General features: G+C 36.2%; 1 protein-coding gene across 1 annotated transcript in view; it reads left to right on the forward strand.

Annotated features, from left to right (window-relative positions):
* Nucleotides 1–22,225, forward strand: part of PEX7 (peroxisomal biogenesis factor 7) — a 77,056-nt gene that overhangs the window by 45,836 nt on the left and 8,995 nt on the right. Inside the window, exon 9 of the mRNA XM_049654430.1 lies at nt 6,054–6,153. Coding sequence (XP_049510387.1) covers nt 6,054–6,153 — 100 coding nt within the window. The remainder of the gene's footprint in view (nt 1–6,053; nt 6,154–22,225) is intronic.

Here is a 22,225-nt window from a genome sequence, read left to right on the forward strand (position 1 = left end):
TCTGAACTCTTTGCCATAGGAGTTCAGATTTATTATAGCTTGTAATTTTCTTAGGGTATTGGTTTTGAAAGTAAGCTGGCAGGCTAATGGAGTCTTGGCATGGGCTTTGGCTAATGGAATTTTCTATGTAGTTTGAGGAGTATGGGGAAAGCCTGACTTGGTCTAGGTCCATTTGAACTTTCAGGGCATTAATCAGAATTACCTGAAGAGCCCCAGATCCTGTCCACCTACATTCCAGATTCCTTGGCACAGCCCAGAGAAAAAGTGAATGGCAGTATGTTTCAGTAGAAAAAATACTGGGCGTAGTGCCAGTAGAATCTGTACATTGGGACTGCCATTTATTAGCTGCGTCACAATGGTTTGCTTAATTTCTAAAGCAAATTCTTGAGCCTCACTCCATACCTTCTAAATCTGTTTTTCACAAGCATTCCAGGTGATTCTGATGCAAAGGTTAAGTTTGAGAACTGTGGGTCTAGATCAGTGATTCTCAATTAATGGGTAATATCTGCTCTCCCCACTCCAACAGAGGTTCTCAACCTTGGCTGTGTATTACAATCATCTGGAGAATGTTTGAACCTCCCAATGCCCTTGACATACCCAATTAAATTAGAGTTTCTAGAGATAGCATTCACATGAGTAGTTTTTTAAAGTTTCTCAGTTGATTTCATTTAGTGGAGGTTGAGAACCACTGCCCTGTTGGTTTTTCCCTTGCCTCACCTTCTGCCTGATATCAGTGCTGTTTCTTTTTTTTTTTTTAATTTTTATTTATTTATTTTGAGAGATGGGGGACAGCGTGAGTGGGGATGGCACGGAGAGAGAATCCCAAGTAGGCTCCATGCTGTCAGCGCAGAACCCAACACAGGGCTTGATCTCACGAACCATGAGATCATGACCTAAGCCAAAATCAGGAGTCTGATGCTCAACTGACTGAGCCAGTGAGGCACCCCTCACTGTTGTTTCTGATGGGAATTTTTCAAATCTGTATCTGGGGAAGTGCTGTTTTAGGTGGTGATTCCCAAACCTAGTTGGTTGAGTATCACCATTTCCTGGGAAGAGATTTTTGGATTCCATACAGATCTCCTCAACTGGAATTTTCAGAAAAAATTCCTCAGCAAAGAGGAGGAACAAGTCTCTGGTCCATGATTTGGGGACCACATCTATAGGTGATTAAAAGTTACCTCATTTTTGAGGTTGGCCATTGTCATTTGTTTATCTTGTCCTTAATATGCTCATTTAATTTATTTTTTATTCTTTAGTTCAAGAAATGTTCTTTGGGTGTCTGTGTGTCAGACACTTTTTATGTGCAAGAAATACAAGGAAGAATAGGACACTGTCCCTGAATTCGAAGAGGTTTAGTGCCTTTGAGAGGAAAATAGATCTAGAAATAAACAAATGCATTGCTATTATCAGTACAATGATAGAAGCCAGAAACATAGGAATCATTATTTTTTCTGTCCCATCAGTCATTATTGTTTTTTCTGTCCTATGAATTCTTCTGCCTGAATGCATCTGCAGTCCATTAACCCTTCATCATCACTCTTGCCACCTTAAATTCAAGCCACTATTTTCTCCTTTTGGACCCATATATGGGAACTCTCTACTTTGTTCACAATTTTTCTGCAAATTTAAAACTATTATAAAATTTAAAAGTTTACTAAGAAAATGTTTTTAAAGAATGTAAAGCCCAGTAGATAAATCTCCTTCAGTGTTTTGTTTCGTTTTTTATACTTCAGAGAAAATCCCAAATTCTTCACGTGGGCTAAAAGACCTTTGTGATCCGACTCTACTTACCCTGTGTGACACCCTTGCCCTTTCCTTGTCCCAGCCTCATGGGCCCTCTGTGTCACACACCTTTTTGCCCCTTGCTTTCTACCTGCCTAACTCCTCAACCTTCAGATTTCAGCTCAGTGTCAGTTCTTGAGGATGTCATTTGTCCACCGTCCGGCGTTGCCTTTTGGGGCACTTGTCAGTTGCAGTTACATTTATACCTCGGTGGTCCTTTAAAAAATGTCTGTCTGTCCCATCAAACTCAGAGCTGCTGGAGTGAGGTCATATCTCTCTTGCTTTTGGTGCCCAGCACGGTAGCTGGCACACACGAGGACTCATAAATTGTTGAATGGATGAGAAATTCAGTGATGAGAAAAGAAGCTTCTGTGACAAAAATATTTTGCTCATCACCCTAGAGATCATGAGACCCAAGCAGTGCAAGCAGGGAATTATATTTGTTCCGTTTGCTTAGAATTTTAAAAACACCACTAAAATTAATGTAACTAAAATTAATTAAAATTCAGCTTGACTAAAATTAATGTACATGTAAGGCATGGAAAAGTAGCCTAAAGCTTTACTCATCTCTTTATTTGTAGGTAGGAAAGACTCACAAAGTATTATGGACTAACTCGTAAGTTGAGAACAGGGAAGGAAAAAGAAGAATTTTGAAAAGTATTATCAACCTTCCACTGAACTCATATGTTGGCAAAATTTCATAAGTGTTAGTATAGGGATTTCAGATTCCATTTGAGTAAAGTAAAAAATAATTTCAATTTAATTTTTGAAAGAGTTTAGATATTTTATTTAACACAGTGCTTCATACTTGCTTTGTTAAAGAATTGTGGAATCAAAAGGCAAAAAGGAACTCAACCAAGACATTGTACTGTGATGAATTTTTCTCTCTCTCCATTTCCAATTTAAATGAAAAATGTTCCTACAGTTCTGTAATATTTTTAATCATTGGAGGCCTGTCCAGTAGATTTACTTCCCAAGAGAGAGCTTAAATAGTCAGTGATTTCATCAGCAAAGAGACAAAAAGGCACCAAGTAGTATATGTGCTGGACCAAAACAAACATTACACTTAACGATAATATGCCTTATTTGACCAAGTAGTGATATATGTAGCCCGCCGTCTCCAAATAAAAGGAGCCTATTTTGCTTATGCGATAGGCACATGAGGGCCCTCAGATCTATGGAAATGTACTGGACCTCTGAATCCAGAAAAGATCGCAAGGAGACACCTTGCACGCCCCCTGAGTTGCAAATGTGAGAAAATGTGGAGAAACGCTCACCTCCCTCTTACTGCTCACCCCTTCTTGGTGGAACTGGAATGGAGAAACCTAGAACAGTCCTGGAAGTGGCCACGTCAATGCATTAACAATGTTGGAGGGTGGGAATGAGGAAATGAATCGTATATTTCTTTTGTAATTCAAAAAACCATTAGCAACGGAAAAATGAATTATTATTGTGTGTAAACACATTGCTTAGCTTTTGATTTTCTCAACTTATTTAGCTTGTGCCATTTACTGTATTAAACTTGATAGTATTGATATTTTATCTTACTGAAAATTATTTTTAAATTATAAATATTAATATTAATCTTCCTGATTGTTCTGGCTCCTGATCCCCTCGAGGTTAAGAAAGTCCAAGCCCAGGTCGTCCCTGTTCAGCAGACCCTCTCAAGGCAAAAGCTGGCTCACTTGTTGATGTGCTGCTCTGGGTTCAGTCTAGTTTTTACTGGAGTGTTCTTTACTGATGCTCTTAGTTTTTGTGGTGATGTTTGTTTTTAGGTGTTACCTAGCATTTTTTTTTTCAGTGAGAATGTTGATCTAGACATCTAGGTAGCCATTCAACTGGAAATGAACCTCTCATAAGTTTTGTACCATAATTTTTGTACACTTTGTGTATTATATAATTTCTATCCGAGCTGCGAACTGGATGTAATAAACTGATAGCACTTTTATGACTTTTGCTGGACTAACACTCACTTCACCAAATTGTATCCTTAGAGTTTTAGCATGCATCTCATTTGATGAATTTTTTGCAGATTGCAGGTAGATACCAGATAGTTTTTCCCAGGTTAAAGTTATGATGAGTGTGACTTTGTGGTGTGGAACTGTGTGATGCCATGACTGCCCGTCAAGCTATGTATTAGAGCAAATTCAGCTGGACTTTTTTTTTTTTTTTTTTTAGTTTTATTTATTTAAGTAATCCCTGCACCCAACATGGGGCTCAAACTCATGACCCAAACAAAGATCAAGAGTCACTCCCTCTACTGAGTGAGCCAGCCCTGTGTCCCCAGCTTCAGTTTTTGAATAGAGGTCCAGCCCTTCTGTATATGGGACTTCCCTTTTTCATACTTTCAAGCTGAAGTTGGATGGTTTCACACATGCATCCTTATTGGACATCCTCATTTTCTTAAGGCCCACCTGTCTTGCCCTCGGGGCAGCCTTTGCGTCAGCTGGTTCAAACAACAAAAATAGTAACAAAAGCTGCATCCCAGTAATTTGTCAGGAGGGTACAAATGAATCCTTTTGCTTTTTTTTTTATCCTTAAAAAGTTCTACTGAAATTTGGAAACTAATTTTCATGCTTTGTCTAAAGACAAATGCCCATCCATTCTATTGAAATGAAACCTAAATCCCAAATGAAGTCAGAAAGCTAAATACTCTAGATTAAGATGACCTTCCCTTAGAATGATTCTACTAACCTGTCCTTTGGGATAAGGCCATTGACTCGTGAGTAGCAGCCTGTGAAACAACGTCTCTGTGTTTCCTTAAGAGATGTTGAGGATGCTTTTCATTTTTGTTTATCAATCTCCTTGCCAGTTCAAATTCACTTCCCTGTCCTCTTCCTCTAACTCATTTTTTTTGCCATATTAAATACATATTTTTAAAACCATTTTGAATATTTTTTGGAACATAGTGGGCATATACAAAATCATTTGATTACTGTATCAAATAATGCAAATCAGTGAATAACCATGTTTTAGAAACCAAATTACATGATGACTTATTTACTCTTGCTTATATAAACATTATCAAAATCTAGAAAATTAGGTTTCAGTACAGTATCTATCTCTTGACCCAAAGGAACAAATATGCAAAGACAGTGGCAGCCGCTATCATGATTTCTGAGAAGGACTGCAGCTTGTTCCCTCATTTATTTGAACAGGAAATTTTCAAAAGTAAAATCACTCTCCTTCAATATTTTGTAGATTTCAGTAATCTGATAAATGAGCTATTTATTCATTGTCTCTCTGGTACCCACACAGTGGTTTATCCATAGCAACAATCCTTTTCAAACTTAATAAGACCAACCCTGTATTTATTAGGGAAATAATATGACCAGGTAAAACAAACTATGGCTGTTGGTTCTGTGTATTTACTCTCTTTCAAAGAGATCCGCTAAACCTTCAGTGTGTTCCAGGTTACAGATCATTAGGGAGGCTGCATTGGAGTATGACTCTATGATTCTGAATGTGACATTTTTATGGAGTGTTTAGAGTCAAATAAGAAAGATGATGAGCAAATAAAGCTTTAGAAATAAAGTACTATTTTGTGTATTGAAAATAGGGCCAAGTTCCTCTGTACAGTAGAAATCAGAGACATATTATGGTAAATATTACCACCCCCCGTCTATAGAGGATAAATAGGATACTTAATATTGGCCCAGGAGAACACATTTCAGTTTTTCTTGACTCTAGAAATTACATTGATATGGAATTTATAAGAAAGGCTGTACCTCAAAAAGAAACAGTTTCAGAATTACAGAGAACAGATTCTTCTTAAAGAATCTGAATTGCTGTTGAAATGTAAATTAAACCTAAGATCTTTTCATGTCAGTTGTTGAGAAATGAAGTAGCATTTAAAATCATAAAATGTTAGCGTTCATGTAATCCAATATCCTTATTTTACAGTCATGAATGCTTTTAGAAATTGCTACAAAAGCCTAGTGTCTCTCATCTTAAATGTCCTTGTGCAATATAAAAAAAAATGTTTTCACTAAAATTTGTTAAGCTTCTATCCTTCAAGGTATACTAATGGAAATATAATAATCTTTTACAAGGGTAGGTTGATTAATAATTTCAGTTCTTTATGTAATAGAATGGAGTACATTTTTTCTTTATTAGATTTTTTAAAGTAGATCAGTAGTGGGGCTCTGTATTTATGAATTGGTTGAAACTGTTTTGATCAAAACTCTGCTATGGTAAATGTTTGTTTTTTCTTAGATACACTTTTTGGTAGTTTTGGCACTTAAATTATTTCCTTCTGTTTATATTCACAGATTCTGGAACTTTTCAAAGTCTGATCCTCTTCTTGAAACAGTAGAACATCATACAGAGTTTACCTGTGGTTTAGATTTAAGTCTTCAGAGTCCTACTCAGGTAATGGATGCAGTCTCTGGATTTTTTTCTACCCATACAGTTCACAAATAGCTCTATGTGTGGCCTGTGTTGCTTTTAGGAACACACTTTTGCCTTTTGGGCAGTACAAAGTACATTTACTTAATTAACCTGATCTTTTTGTTCGATAAATATGAGTGTTTGAGTAGGCCTCTCCCAATGGATAGTGTGACAAGAGAAGAATGAAATGGGGAAGGATTGTCCTCAGAGGTTGGTGGGAGTCAAGACTGTCCCACTAAGCAGTTGAGATGGTGGGTGGGTCATTTTTCTGTCGGGACTGTCACCCTCTTCTCCACATGTCAAAAGAGAGGCTTCTGGTGGGGGAACCAAGTAGAGTAGAATGGCTACTGTTTTAATTAATAAACTTTATATTTTCCCCCTTTTGTTCTCTTAAGGACTTGAGAGTCAATATTTTGGACTTTAAATATTCTTCAGGGTTTTCTTATGCTGTATCAGTTTTGGAAATTACAAACTTAGGTCAGAAACACAATAGTATTTTGAGTGATTAGGTGCTTTATAACACAGACTATGTGAAAACACCAACATATTCATGAAACAAAATATTATGTGGAAAATGTAGAATATGACTAAGAAATTATGTTTTTATGATGAATTTTATAACTTCGACAAAAAACAAATCCAATTTCTTATTACTGTATTCTTAAATTTAAATGGATACTTGGGTTTTTTTTAATTTTAGGAACTTAAGACATAATTCTCAGTTTAAAATATTCTCAGATAAATAAAATAATCTCATTAGACATTAGAATATTCTCATTAACATTATAATAATTATTTTTACATGACTTAATGGCATCTAAGAAGAAAAGAAACTGAAGTAGTGATGGGCAAAATAGCATTATCTTTAATGTAAATACAATGTGCTTCAAATTAACTAGTTCCTTTCCTAAGAAATACATTTTTATAGATGACTTTTAATAAAATAACCATACCTGTTTGCTGTCCCAGTTAAAACAGTTGTAATGTATGTATTGAAATGTGGCGGTACCAAACAAAGGATCCTGAGTAAATACTTTCCTTTTCATATGTTTCTGTGAACCCATGCCACAGAAGTCCCAAACGGTGGCCTCCTTGACATACACAGTCACGGCAGTTCCTCCCCCAGAGTGCCAAGTGTTTTCCAAATTCTCCACACATGAACCACCTTATTAAAAGGAACTTTGTTTTCAGAGGATATATTAACCATACTTCTTAATCATTTCATGTTTATTAATCATATTTTAAAATCACTTAAATAATAAGAGATTTATTACGTGGCCATATTTGTGTGTGTGTGTGTGTGTGTGTGTGTGTGTGTGTGTGTAGGCTGGTGACTGCCACCCATTTCTTCCAATTGAATAACCAAATTCCATTTGTGCTAAAGAAATAGTTGCTATTGAGAGCAAACAGGAATGGAGAAGCAGTCATCTTTTAGCTCTAAATAAGCATCAGGTTCAATGCCATAATATACAGTTCGATTATACTAGAAATTTCCACTGAGTTAATTCATAGTGGCTCAGAATCTTGGGATTAGAAGGGACCTTAAAAATAAGACCACTCCTTCTCATTCATTTATTCTTTGTACAGATATTATCATGTCAGACCTTGTAGTAGGTACTGGGGATTCAGTGAGGAATGAAAATAAACATGGGCCCTGTCTTTATAAAGCATTTAGTCCACCATTGTATCAACTTCTCTCACAAACGAATGTGAACAGACAGCTGTGACAAGCCTATGAAGGAGAAGTACATTGTACCTCAAAGGTTCATAATTAGGGTAGATATTTAACTTATATAAAAAATCTGTAAGGAAGTGAGGCTCATCTTAGACCTGTTGGATGAGTAGGCATTAACTAATGAAGAGACAGAAGGGATATCCTAAATAGGCAGAAGTAATATTATATCATAGACCCTGTGACAGGGCAGCAGGGTAGGGGGGAGCATGGCTAGTACTTGAGAATGGAAGAAATTATTTCTTCCTGATTTATGGCATATTTCTCAACATTAGAATTTAAGAAAAATATGTCTGTTTACTTGTCATATTTTTAAAAATTGAGCGTTAAGATTATCAGCTAAAGTTTATGTTTCTTCCTATTCTTCAAGGTCAGTCAACTTTGCTTTATATAATTTTTGCTATATATTGTAGGTCATACAAATTAAATATTGAAAGGTTTTTATTAATAGATCTTTTATTATTAATGTATTTTTAATGTTTTGAAAATATTACATAACTATTTTTCTGTTTCTCTTGATTTTCTTTGACATTCATTGATTCTGTATTTTATTCTGTCACATTTATTGAGTACTACAGCTGTGCAGGACTTAATTACAGTGTAGTGTGATATGTGCTAAAACAGAGGGAGGCAAAGGATGCCTTGGGAACATATGCCTTCATTCATATTTGTCAGGTGCCTACTAAATGCTGGGTCTTGTCCTAGGCACTAAGAATAAACCAGTGAACAAAGCAGACTAGATTCCTGCTGTCATGGAGCTTCCATATTATGGGAGAAATCAAATAATAAAGATGATTCAGAATAGGAGCAATTTGATAGAGAATGATGGGGTACTTTTGCTTGAATGGTCTGGGGAAGACTCTCCAAGAAAAGTGAAATGTGAGCTGATAACTGAACAGTGAAATGAAGCCAGCCATCCACAAATCTAAAGCAAGAATGTTTTTCACAGGGGAAACAACTGTCAAGTCCTTGAGATGCCAATGGGTTTGTTATTATTAAGGGACAGAAAGAAGGCCATGGTGGCTGGATCCTACTGAATGAAGGGGAAAGTGATAGGAACTAAGTAGGGGCCAAATTGTGTGAGGACTTTTAGGCCACACTGTGTTTGATTTTCTTTGTTATTGCCATTAGAGATTGAAAAGCAGAAGAATTATAGAAATTGATTTGTGGGTTTTCTTTATTGAGGTATAACTGACATTTCAGATGTACAGCATAATGATTTGACATTTATACATATTGAAAAATAATCAAATCTAGTTAACACCTGTCACCACACACAGTTACAAAAAAAGTTTTTCTTGTGGTGAAGACTTTTAAGGTCTCTCTTAGAAACTTTCAGGGGCGCCTGGGTGGCTCAGTCGGTTAAGTGGCCGGCTTCGGCTCAGGTCATGATCTCGCGGTCCGTGAGTTCGAGCCCCGCGTCGGTCTGTGTGCTGACAGCTCAGAGCCTGGAGCCTGTTTCAGATTCTGTGTCTCCCTCTCTCTGACCCTCCCCCGTTCATGCTCTGTCTCTCTCTGTCTCAAAAATAAATAAACATTAAAAAAAATTTTTTTTTAAAGAAACTTTCAAATATATAGTACAGTATTATTAACTATAGTCACCATGCTGTATATTATATACCCAGGATTTATTTATTTTATAAGTGGAAGTTTGCAACTTTTGACCCCTTTCACCCATTTCTCCTACTCCTCACTCCGTGCTTTCTGGTAACCACCAATCTGTTCTCTGTATCTATGAGCTTGGTTGTTTTGTTTTTTTGGTTTTTGAGTTTTTTAAGATTCCACATATAGCAAGATCATATGGTATTTGCCTTTCTCTGTCTGATTTCTCTTAACGTTATGAGTTCAAGGTCCATCCATATTATCAAAAGTGATAAGATTTCATTCTTTTTTATAGCTTAATAGTTTTGTATATATGCTTTATTTTCTTTATCCATTCACCCATTGACAGACATGTAGTTATTTTTATATTGTGGCTATTGTAAATAATGTTGCAATGAACATAGGGGTACCTGTATCTTTTGAAATTAGTGTTTTCATTTTCTTTTGATAAATACCAAGAAGTAAAATCACTGGAGGGGTGCCTGGGTGACTCAGTCAGTTGGGCGTCCAACTTTGGCTCGGGTCATGATCTCACAGACCGTGAGTTCGAGCCCCGCGTCGGGCTCTGTGCTAACAGCTCAGAGCCTGGAGCCTGCTTTGGATTCTGTGTCTCCCTCTTTCTCTGCCCCCTCCCCTGTTCATGCTCTGTCTCTCTCTGTCTCAAAAATAAATAAAAACATTAAAAAAAATTTTTTTTTAAATCGCTGGATTGTATGGTAGTTCTATTTTTAATTCTTTAAGGGACTTCCATACTGTTTTCTATAGCAGTTGCACCTGTGTACATTCCTACCAATAGTTTACAAGGGTTCCCTTTTCTCCACACTTATTGCTAACACTTACCATTTCTTGTAATTTTGATAATTGCCGTCTTTCTTTTTCAGAAAAATGTCTATTCAGAGCTTGTGCCTGTTTTTTAATTGAATTATTGGTGGTTTTGCTATTGAGTTGTAGGAGTTCATTGTTTATCTTGGATATTAACCCCTTATCGCATATGATTTGCAAATACTTTCTCCCATTCTGCCTTTCATTTTGTTGATGATTTCCTTTACTGTGCAGAAGCTTTTTAGTTAGATGTCGTTCCCCTTGTTTATTTTTGCTTTTGTTGTCCTTCCTTTCAGAATCAAATCCAAATTCTTGTTGCCAAGACTGATGTCAAGGAGCTTACTGCCTATGTTTTTTTCTTGGAGTTTTATGGCTTCAAGTCTTTAATCCATGTCGAGTTAATTTTCGTATATGGGATAAGATAGTATCAGGTTTCATTCTTTTATATGTGGCTGTCCAGTGATTTGTGTTCTAATTTTATTTTATTTTTTATTTTTTTAAATGTTTATTTAATTTTGAGAAAGAAAGCAAGTGGGGGAGGGAAAGAGGGAGAGGGAGACAGAAGATCCAAAGTGGGCTCTGTGCTGATAGCAGAGAGCCCAATATGGGGCTCAAATCCACAAACTGTAAGATCATGACCTGAGCTGAAATTGGACTCTTAACTGACTGAGCCAGTCAGGCACCCCTGATTTATGTTTTTAGGAGATCGTTCTGTCTGCTATGGGAGAATAGACGACAGGTAAAGCTGGGAGGGCAGCTTAGAGTGACTTGATGTAATCCAGGCCAAAGATAATGGTGCCTTAAAATCTAAGAGATTTTGAGATGGAAAGTTTCAGCATATATTAGCTTGAACCTTATAAAATTGCTGGAAATTTCACATGGTTTACTTTGGAGATAGTAAGTAGGATTTGTTGATAGATTACAAATGGCCATCAAAGAAACAGGAAAATCAGTGGTTACTCCTAGAAAACAAGGATCTAGAAAACAAGGTGGACAATGGCTTAATTTGCTGAGATAAGGGAAGAAGAGGTAGCTGAGATAAGGGAAGAAGAGGTAATTTGGGATAGGAAACAATCTGGAGTTATATTGGAGATGTCTCCTGTTAGACATTCAAATGGAGATGTTAGGTAAATAGATTTAGGCTTGTCTACCTCAGGGAAGAGTTTAGGGTAACAGATACAAATTTGGGAGCTTTTGGCATAAAAATGATATTAAGACTCGGGGGCAGATTAAAATTCTCTAGAGAGAGTATATAAATAAAGAAGAAGCTCAGAAGGAATTCTAGAAGTTTGAAAGAAGAGAATCCAGTAAAGGGGATTGAGAAGGAATGGCCAGTAAGATAAAAAAGAAAAACTAGAAAAGTATAGTGTCTTTGAAGTTGAAAGAAGAAAGTAATTCAAGAAGGAAGACACTCCCACGTATTGCTGGTAGAAATATAAAATGTTGCAGTCACTTTGGAAAAGTTGACAGTTTCTTAAAAAGTTAAATGTAAATTTACCATACATTTCAGCAATTACACTCTTAGATAACTAACAAAAAGAGATGAAAATATAGGTCTGCACAAAGACTTGTGTGTGAATGTTCCTAGGCAAAAAGTGGGAGCAATCCAAATGTTAATCAGCTGCTGAAAGGATAAACAATGTGGTATATCAATACAATGGAATACTATTCAGGAGTAAAAAGGAACAGTTTGATACGTGCTACAACATAGATTAATCTCTGAAGCATTATGCTAATGAAAGAAGCTAGATGCAAAGACCATATGATGTATAATTTCATTTATAGAAAATGTCCAGAATAGGTAGATCTGTAGAGATAGAAAGGAGATTACTGGGTTATTTGGGGCAGGGGATGAGAATGGGAATTGTCTGCAGATGGACACAGAGGATTTTGGGGGGAATGATGGAAATGTTCTAAAACTGAATTGTGGTGATAACTGAACAGCCCTGTAAAGGCACTAAAAATCATTGACTCGTACACCTAAAATGGGTAAATTTTATGGTATTTAAGTTTCACCTTAGTGAAGATGTTTAAGAAAAAAAGAAATGGACATTCTGATATTCCCTAAGATATAAAAAGATGAAAAAGCATTCTTCCACTGTAAAAATAAGAAAAAGTCAGACAAATTACAAAATCAGACTTTGAACCCATCAGAGACCTGAGGTGGTAGGGCAAACAAGTGGCCTGAAGTCCAAGGAGGGATAGACCCCTCCTTCCAAGGAGAGATGGGACACCAGGACTGCTTTACTTGTGGCAGAGCACAGGAAGAAGATACAGCTGCTATACAAATATGAGATCCAGTGGGACAAGAGGACATTGTGTGAACAGATGAGGGATTTCAGCTGAGAGATAAAAATATAAGAAAGAGTCCAATGAAAGAAGTAGTTTATTTATAGTATCAGAGATGCAGTCCTTCAGTGTTCCCATCAGAAGACTCATCAACGAATTTAGAGACAGATAGCTCACTAGAAACTAGCCAAGCTGAAACAATATGAGAAAACAAGAATGAGGGAAATAAAAGAAATAAAAGAGAGCGTCTGGCATCTGTGGGATAATATCACATGTTCTTACATGTACGTAATTGGAGTCCCGAAGGGGAGAAAGCAAATAGGGAAGAAGAAATATTTAAAAACAATTTTCCAAAAATAATAAAAGTCAAACTACAGATTTGAGAATCCCAGAGAGGATTTAAACAAACAAACAAACAAAACAACACATCAAGGTATACCCATATTCAAACTGCTAAAAACCAAAGATAAAAAGAAATTTTTAAAGGCAGAAAAAAGAAATATCCAGGAGAATCTAGATAAGAATTACAGCAGACTTCATGTCAGAAACTATGTAAGCCACAAGACAGAGGAATGTCTTTTTAAAGTACTGAATGAAGGATGTAAAGAGGGATCTTTTGACTATAAAGAGGAAATTTCAGACAAAAGCTGAGAGCACGTCTGTGTTACAAGCAATGTTAAAGGAAGTTCTGTCAGAAGAAATATACTCAGACCAAATGAAAAGAAAGAGGCAGACAGAGGGAAGAGGGGAAGAAGGAAGGATAAAAGAAAGAAGGGAAGGCAGGAATGATGAGAGGGAAGGAAAGGAAGAAGAAAAAAAGAAAATACAGTAAAACCTTGGTTTACGAGCATAATTCGTTCCAGAAATGTGCTTGTTAATCCAAAGCACTTGTATATCAAAGCAAATTTCCCCATAAGAAATAATGGAAACTCAAGATGATTCATTCCACAACCCAAAAATATTCATATAAAAATGATTACAATGTTGTAATATAATACATAAAAAATACAAAATATAAAGAAAAATAAATTAACCTGTGCTTCCCTTTGAAAACCTTTGTGGCTGGTATGATGGAGACAAGAGAGAGGAGGGTTATTGTGTAGGATAACTTTCACTATCACTGACAGAATCACTGCAGTCTATTGGCTCAGTGGAATCTTTTTCTTTTCATGCAGCTTTAACAAGGAACCTATCCAATGACACTTGCTTTTGCCTTCTTTTGAGGATTTCACAGGAATGTGACATTGCATTGTCATTAAACAGATTTATTGTTTGCACTGTCACAGCCTTATTCAGGTGGTGCTTTTCTACAAAATTTTGCACTGTTTCCCACATTTTATACATCTCCCTAATATCATTTAAAGTGAGGGATTCCTCCACCTTTTTCTCCTCCTCCTCTGCAGACAAGATGCAGACATAGACTTCTTACAAAATCTTGCAGTTTCGGCCATCGCATACCTCATTTGTACTTCTCGATGATTTCCTTCTTAGCTTCCACTGTAATCGTCTCCTTCTTCTTACTGCCTTTCCTTTCAACCTTTTTCTGCATGGGGGCCATTGTATTTGCTAGCACAGATGTTGACGACAGTACAGTATTAATAAACTCTTGTCATATACTGGATTTAATGTAATTGGCAATAAGGCAGCAGAGGAAAGGGCCTATATCTGCAGGCAGCCTGACCTAGAGTGAAGCAAAGCATTCCTAAGCTTATTCTTGTATGGAAAAGCAAAGGACTGTCCATAGGTACTTCAAAGTGACAAAAAATACACTAATGCCAGTTGTGGGCACCTTCCAATGTTCTGAAAAGTCACTGATTTCTGCCAAACACCATGGCCTGAGACCAAGCATCTGAGCATAGGAGATGATCACCCACAATCCCACAACGAGAGAGAGAGAAGAACCATTGACTCAGTTGTGATCATGTGATAATGAGCATCACGTACTACTCCTATCGCAAGACATAGCTTGTTTATCAAGTTAAAAATTTATTAGAAATGTTTGCTCGTCTTATGGAACACTCACAGAACATTACTCGTAATCCAAGGTTTTACTATAACTGGAAATGGCAAAAAGTAAGTAAATATACAAGACAGTTTTAAACTTAACATTAAGTTTTGACCTAAAACAAAAATAGGATTGTATGCAATATATTTGCATACAGTATATTATATAATTCATAGTATATGCAAAAGTTAAATGTATGACAACAATAAAACAAGAAAGAAGAATTGGAAGTACACTATTATAAAGTTATTACTATATATGAAGTCATATGATATTTGAAGGTAGATTGTGATAAATTCAAGATGTATATTGTAAACCCCATGTTAACCTCTAAGAAGTTTTAGAGAAGGAGCTATAACTATTAAGCTAATAGTGGAGATAATTATGAAAAATATCAATTATCTCAGCATAATGAAGGCCATATAGAAAAACCTACATCCAACATCGTGGTGAAAAACTGAAAGCTTTTCCTCTAAGATCAGGAATAAGACAAGGATGCTTGCTTTCACCATTTCTATTAAACACAGTATTGGAAGTTTTAGTTAGAACAATCAATTGAGAAAAAGAAAAAAAATGCATCTAAATTGAAAAGGAAGAAGTAAAATTAATTTCTTTTTGCCAAGGACATGATCTTATATGTGGAAGCCTTTAAATCAAAGTATTCAAAATTATACTAAATGTAAATGTTCTAGGTGTACCTGGATGACTCAGTGAGTTCAGGCACCATGTTGGGAATTGAACTTACTTAAGTAAAAAAGGAAGGAAGGAAGGAAGGAAGGAAGGAAGGGGGGGAGGAAGGAAAGAAGGAAGAAAGGAAGGAAGAAAAAAGAAAAGAAAGGTAAATGATCTAAACATCCAAATTAAAAGACATATTAAAAGTGGTAGATATGTGAGAGATTTTGAGAAACTCACTAGGTCCAGACTATTGGATTTGGGATTCAAAGAAGTTTTCTAACTCCCAAGTTCTAGGATCTAGTTACTTTCTGTATATTTTCAGTGATGAATTTGTCTATGCTTCTCCCTGTGAATTTGTCTTTAAAAATTTATTATTCTTTTTTTCAAACTAAGATGATGACCTCAACCAATATATTTTTTACGTATCTAGCATGAGCACATTTTAACACAAATATTTGTATTGTTTATATTATTAATTTATGTTTTTGCCAAGTAGAATTTAACTCCTTTGTAGGGAGATACTAGTTAAGTTCTTGGTGCATGTCCCTATTTTTCTCACACTTACTTTATCTCAGTTATCTATTGCTATAAAACAAACTCTCCCACAACTTAATGACTTAAACAATAATTTTCTTTGCTTACAATTCTGTGAGTCAGCAATTTGGGCTGGGCTCAGCCAGGCAGTTCTGTTGGTCTCACCTTGGGTCCCTCATGTGACTCCGGTCACCTGGTGACTTAACTAGAGCTGAATGGTCTAAGGTGGCCACACTCCCGTGTCTAGGGTGTAGTGCTGGTTGTCATCTGCGTCACGTGTCCCCAGATGAGCTCAGGCTTCTTCACTTAGCAGGTGTAGATTTCCAACAGGGCAAGAGTAAAAGCTGCCAGGTATCTCCAGCACTAGATTTAGAAGTTCACACAGCAGTCCACCTGTTGCAAAGCAAGTCACGAGGCCAGCTCAGAGTCAGAGAGTAAGAAAAATAGACTCCATTTCTTGGTGGGAGTAGCTGCAATGAATTTGTAGCCATTTAAAAATCCATCACATTAACCTTTTGTTGGTATAGTTGGCAGTTTAAGTTATTTTTGACATATTTATCCTTTATTCTCACAATATGTGGTCAGGTTTACTGATTGCATGTTAATTTCACCCTTTGTTCATATTTTATTCCCTTAGAAAGTATCTTTCTCTCACCTTTTAGAAAGTACCTTCCCATCTGTTTTTAAAAATTTGTTGTCTCTTGTGATCTTAACAGCCATAGGACTTTGCTGACGTTATTTTAGGTCTTTGTGTCTTAATATATTCTTTATCTTAAAAGAGATTTATCTGAGTTCTTGTATTTCTAATGCCTTTTTCTTTTTTTAGCGTCTCTTTTCTTAGAGATCTGAAAAATGAGATTCAAAAGCATTCTTGTGTTATACCTCCTTTCTTCTTGACAGACGTAAGATCTTGTCTTTAAAGGTTTAAAACTTGACAAATAAGTACCTAGGGTCATTCTTTGAGGATAATTGCTGAAAAATGCTCTATGCCCCCTCTTGTTAACCAGGCTGAAGTTATCTTTCAGTTCAGAAAATTTTTCTTTGATTTTTTTCCCCTCTGATCATGATTTGTACAGCTCTGGCATTTTCTCTTTTCTCTCTTATCCTTATTACTTCTAAATTAGATACCCTTTTTCTGTTTTTAGACATATGATCCTAGACCTGTAATATTCCCTTTTGTATAATTAGAATTTTCTGTATTAATATATTTTTAGAATTCCTGACTTTGTGCTCTGCAGTATCAACCTTGCTCCTTTGAGTGCTCATTGATGTTTAATTTAGTACTTATAATCTGACAATAGGTTTACATATTGTTACACATTCCTTTTGGGTGACAGTTATTTCTCTTTTTAATGTCTTCTAAGGTAGACATTATTAGTTCATTCCAAAATATAATCTCTATGTTTCATGAAGTTGATCTTTTTTTTCTCATGATGAAATTGGGAAATAACATTCAGAAGAAAGAGAAAAGATTTCCATAATCATGCCACTTTAGAAAGAATCTCTGTGATACCATATTAGTATGTTTCTTTCCAGTCTTTTTTTTTTTTTTTTTTTTTTTTTTAGAAATTTTTATTTGAAGTGTAACATCCCTGTTGGAAAATGCATTTATTTATTTATTTATTTATTTATTTATTGAAAATGTACATATTTTAAATAAGCAGCTCAATTAAGTTATCAAGAAAGGACCACACCTGTGTAACCTCATTCAGGTGAAGATATAGAGCACTACCAGCATCCTAGAAAGCTCTCTTGTGTTTCCTCCCACATCTTTCCCCCTTATCCTTCCCCAAAGTAACTACTCTTCCAGTCATTTTCCATATATATGCATATTTTTCATAGTTGTGGTTATATTATATAGGTAGATTTATCTTCTGGGACTCCTAAAATTCTTGATAAATATAATCTCAATTGAGTGGATACCCTAGGCTATCCATGATAGGAACATGTATGCACTAAAAACAATTTTGTTTAATTGGGCAAAAGAAATTTTGTATATTTTCATTTTGTTTCAGTGGAAGATGCTTAGATTTGGTTCTGATTTAAACTAGTTCTATAGATGTGTTTTTAAAAGTATCTTTGACTTTGTTGACATTTTAGTAAGAAAATATTAGGAATACATACATATATTGAAACATTATATTGTACACCTAAAACTAACATAATGTTACATGTCAGTTAATCTCAATTAAAAAATAAAATTATAATGAAATTTTTAAAAATTAGGTGTCATTTAAAAATTCAGCTCAGGAACGCCTGGGTGGTTCAGTCAGTTGAGCGTCTGACTTCGGCTCCAGTCATGATCTCACGGTTTGTGAGTTCAAGCCCCACATCAGGCTCTGTGCTGATATCTTAGAGCCTGGAGCCTGCTTTAGACTCTGTGTCTCCCTCTCTCTTTGCCCCTCCCCCACTCACACTTCTCTCTCTCTCTCTCTCTCTCTTTCTAAAAAATAAATAAACATTTTTTAACAATTAAAAAAAAGATTCTTTCTCCCCTTCCCTCAGCCCCTCTCTCCTACTCACATACTCTCTCTAAAATAAAATTTTTAAAAAATTTTAAAAAATATTCTTTCTCTCTCCCTCTGCCCCTCTCCCCCACTCCCCAGCTCTCACTCTCTCTCTCTCTCAAAACTAAAAATAAATTTAAAAAAATTCAGCTCATATTTTGATTCAAACTTTTATGTCTACAATCTTAGATGTAGGTTGGTAGTGCATAAAAATACTTTGAAATTCTCAGTATGAGGTTGGAAAATTTGATTTTAGAAGAAGACCAGCATTATTGGTAGTAGGATAACCATATCTTTTTCACTTTTTATCTGAGGTGATATTTTCTACATTTGTCACAGACTGGCTTTAGAGTTGAAAAAGAACATGTGCCAGAAGCATCCAGTGTCTTCAGGCATTCGTCTCTGTTGTTTCCTTTTTGATGCTTTCATAGTTGTGTGACTTTTAGCTTAAAATTCTGGGGGCGCCTGGGTGGCTCGGTCGGTTGAGCGTCCGACTTCGGCTCAGGTCGTGATCTCACGGCCCGTGAGTTCGAGCCCCGCATCGGGCTCTGTGCTGACAGCTGGGAGCCTGCAGCCTGTTTCAGATTCTGTGTCTCCCTCTCTCTCTGCCCCTCCCCTGTTCATGCTCTGTCTCTCTCTGTCTCAAAAATGAATAAACGTTGAAAAAAAAATTAAAAAAAAAAATTCTGTTACAAGGGCCAGTTTTCCCCCAGGTGTAAAACATTCCCAGGCTCAGCTTTGTAGGTTCTTGGATGTGTTCCTAAGTCAGATGTGTTACCCTGTGTCTACAGCCTACTGTGCTTCATAGACAACCCTTAGCAGTGAGAACTTCCAGAATTGTTCCCACCTTAGTCTCTGCTGCCTCTGGGATCCCAATCCTGAATCATGCACTTTTCTTACCTCCTTGTCATTGTTTCTGAAAAACCAGGCAAAATTGCTGACTTGGCACACTACAGTTTACTTTTTCAGAAAAAAATTTCATCTGGGTTCTTGGTCCTACTCAACTTACCTTTGAAGTCGCTTTGATTTTTTCAAAAATCACATGTTTTGTGCGCATTCTCCACGTCTTTTCTCAGCCTTCCACAGTATCATGAACACTGAACATTTGACTTTACTTCCTACTTGATTGTAAAAATAGACAAGAATGAATAAATATCTTCTTCCATCTCTATGACCTCAAAATATTTATGTTCTATCTCTGTTTCCCCTTCTTTCCAGCAGGTGCCTGATTTTCTCACTGGCTTCCTCATCCAGGTCTTTCCTCCCTCAGTTGTACACTGTGTTTCAGATCTTCATTCAGTTCTGTTGTCTATTTTCAAAACTCACTTGGCCTCACTGTCATATCTCCCTACCAGTGAATTTGGGTTTTCTTCCATTATTAGACATCAAGAATTAGTAGGTTTACTTGCTGCTTTTAGTTTCTCAAAATCATCATTCTCTTTTTAAGCCCCTATGTCAGTCTGCCTCTCATCATTCAATTGAAGTTAAGCCCAAAGAGGTCACCAGTAAACTCCTAAAAACCAAGTTAGCCTTTTCTCACACTTCTTTCTTCTTTATCTATTAAAGAAAAATCTTCCCCTCCTATTACTTTAATGCTAATTGTGCTAACCTCATCTTCCTAACCCCTTTGCCAAATGTCTTTATCTCCTTTGCCAGTTTCTTCCTTACAATCCTTACAAAAGTAGACATTCTTCAATATCCAATTCTTAGTCCTCTTACTTGTATGTACCTTTTCCTTGAAGCTGTCATTTTATTATACGCTAGTGATTCTTGTCCCATTTATCCAATCGTGTTTACTGTATGATCTCAGTAGATGTCTTACTTTTTTTCCTCTGGTATTCTTAATTGATTGTGTGATGGGCTAGACCTGAGAGTCATTCTAGTTTTCTTGTCTCCCTAAATTCAAGTGTGCATCAAGTTGATGAATTTTTCCTCACCAATATCTCTGAAATCTGGACCATTCGTTCCCTTCTAGCTCTACTGCCTTAGGTAAGCATTTATTAGTATCTCTGCTGTGGTTACCACAATAATCTCCTAACTGGTCCCTAAACTCTTTTCATCATTCCATTGATTCTCAACGCTGCTTCAGGGGAGAGCTTTCCATAATGCAAATCTGTCCTTTGTCGGTGGCTTCATTAAAGGTAGGAACAAGACGAGAATCACCATCTTTACTACTGATCGTCAACATGGTTCTAAAAGGTATAGCCAGTCAGTAACAGAAGAAAACAAGATAAGATATAAATATCTTTAAAAGGTAGAAATATTGACATGGCGTTCTTCATATTGACTCCGTATGATTGTCAGTGTTATAATCCAGAACATCAGCTTTGAACCTATTAAAAACAATGAGAGAGTTCAATAAGATCAGTAAAAATGTACAAAAATGAATACTGTGTAGATGTCAATAATCATCAGTTAGAAAATCAAATGGTAAAAATTACTTTTGCGGGGCAACAACTGTGTGTGCATGTGTGTGCATTTGTGTGATGATACGCAGAGGAAAACAAATTTTAAATGTGCAGGATTCTAGGTAAAGAAATTATGTGTATTTATCAAGAGACCTTTAAAAAGGTTAGAATAAGTGAACAGACCTACCATGTTCCTGCAACAGAGTACTTTTTTTTTTTTTTCCTCATCACTGTCCTGTTTTATGTGTTTCTCATCTCATAAAGATACTGCATTTGCCTCCCAGCAGGTCTTTCTCATTTTGGCACTCATGATCAGCCACTCCTGCGACGCTCTTAGCTACTCTGTTATCCTTCTGCCACCCTACTTACATGCCTGCTTTAATTTACAAATCAGCACAGTTAAATTATCACCTTTAGCATGTCATCTAGAAACCTGCAAGAGGCAGCCCATTACCTTCAAGATAGAGTCTGAATTTCTAATCTTGCTTTTAAGATTCACTATAATCTGTATTGCTTTGTTTTTTTTTTTTATGTTTATTTTTGAGAGAGAGAACACATGTGGGGTAGGGCCAGAGAGAGAGGGGGACAGAGGATCCAAAGCGGGCTCTGCACTGACAGCAGAGAGCCTGATGCAGGGCTTGACCGTATGGACCATGAGATCATGACCTAAGCGAAAGTGGGATGCTTAATGGACTGAGCCACCCAGGTGCCCCATATAATCTCTATTGCTTTCTAATTTTATTTCCCACTATCCTATGTAATCCCTCTATTACCTACCAGTCGTATTTTGTTATTTGTCATCTCCATATTTCTTCTGCCTGTACAAAGTATTTCTGCCTTTCAAAGTCCAGAACAAGTTCTTCTCTTCTTTCCTTTTTTGCTTCAGTAAATATTTGAGCGCCAACTCTCTACCAGGAGATACATAGTAGATTAATGCAAACTACTTGATGTATATGTACTAAATAAATATTGAACGAATGAGCGAGTGAGTGAATGAATGAATGAATGAAAAGAATTTGTTTTAGTATATCCGTCAACTCTTTCCTTACTTTTACTTAAACTCCATAATCATTAACATGATAAACTATGTTCTTCTCTATAGTCACTTCCTACTATAAGTTGGTAGAGTAGGTAAAACGTGTTCTTTCTCTAGCTCATAATTTAATACACTTCAACATAATAACCAGTCTGCCTTTTCCAAATTTAGAATTGACTATTAGAGATTTTTTTTCATTCTCTCTATATCCTTCTGCCTGTTTCTTTTGTTCGTTTTTACTAAAGAGGCCATGTGTCATACAGATAATTACAATAAATTGAACAAGTTTCCCAAGGGCAAAAGCAATTGTCCACAAAATTGAGAGAAAAGAGTATAATGAGAGAAAAGAGTATAAATAGGAAATGGGAAACTTGTCAGTACACTAAATCTCTTACTGGGACAGTAGGAATTCTTTCTTATATTTACAGCCATATTACATCATTT

The sequence above is a fragment of the Panthera uncia genome (genome assembly GCF_023721935.1).
Source record: "Panthera uncia isolate 11264 chromosome B2 unlocalized genomic scaffold, Puncia_PCG_1.0 HiC_scaffold_24, whole genome shotgun sequence".
Lineage (NCBI taxonomy): Eukaryota > Metazoa > Chordata > Mammalia > Carnivora > Felidae > Panthera > Panthera uncia.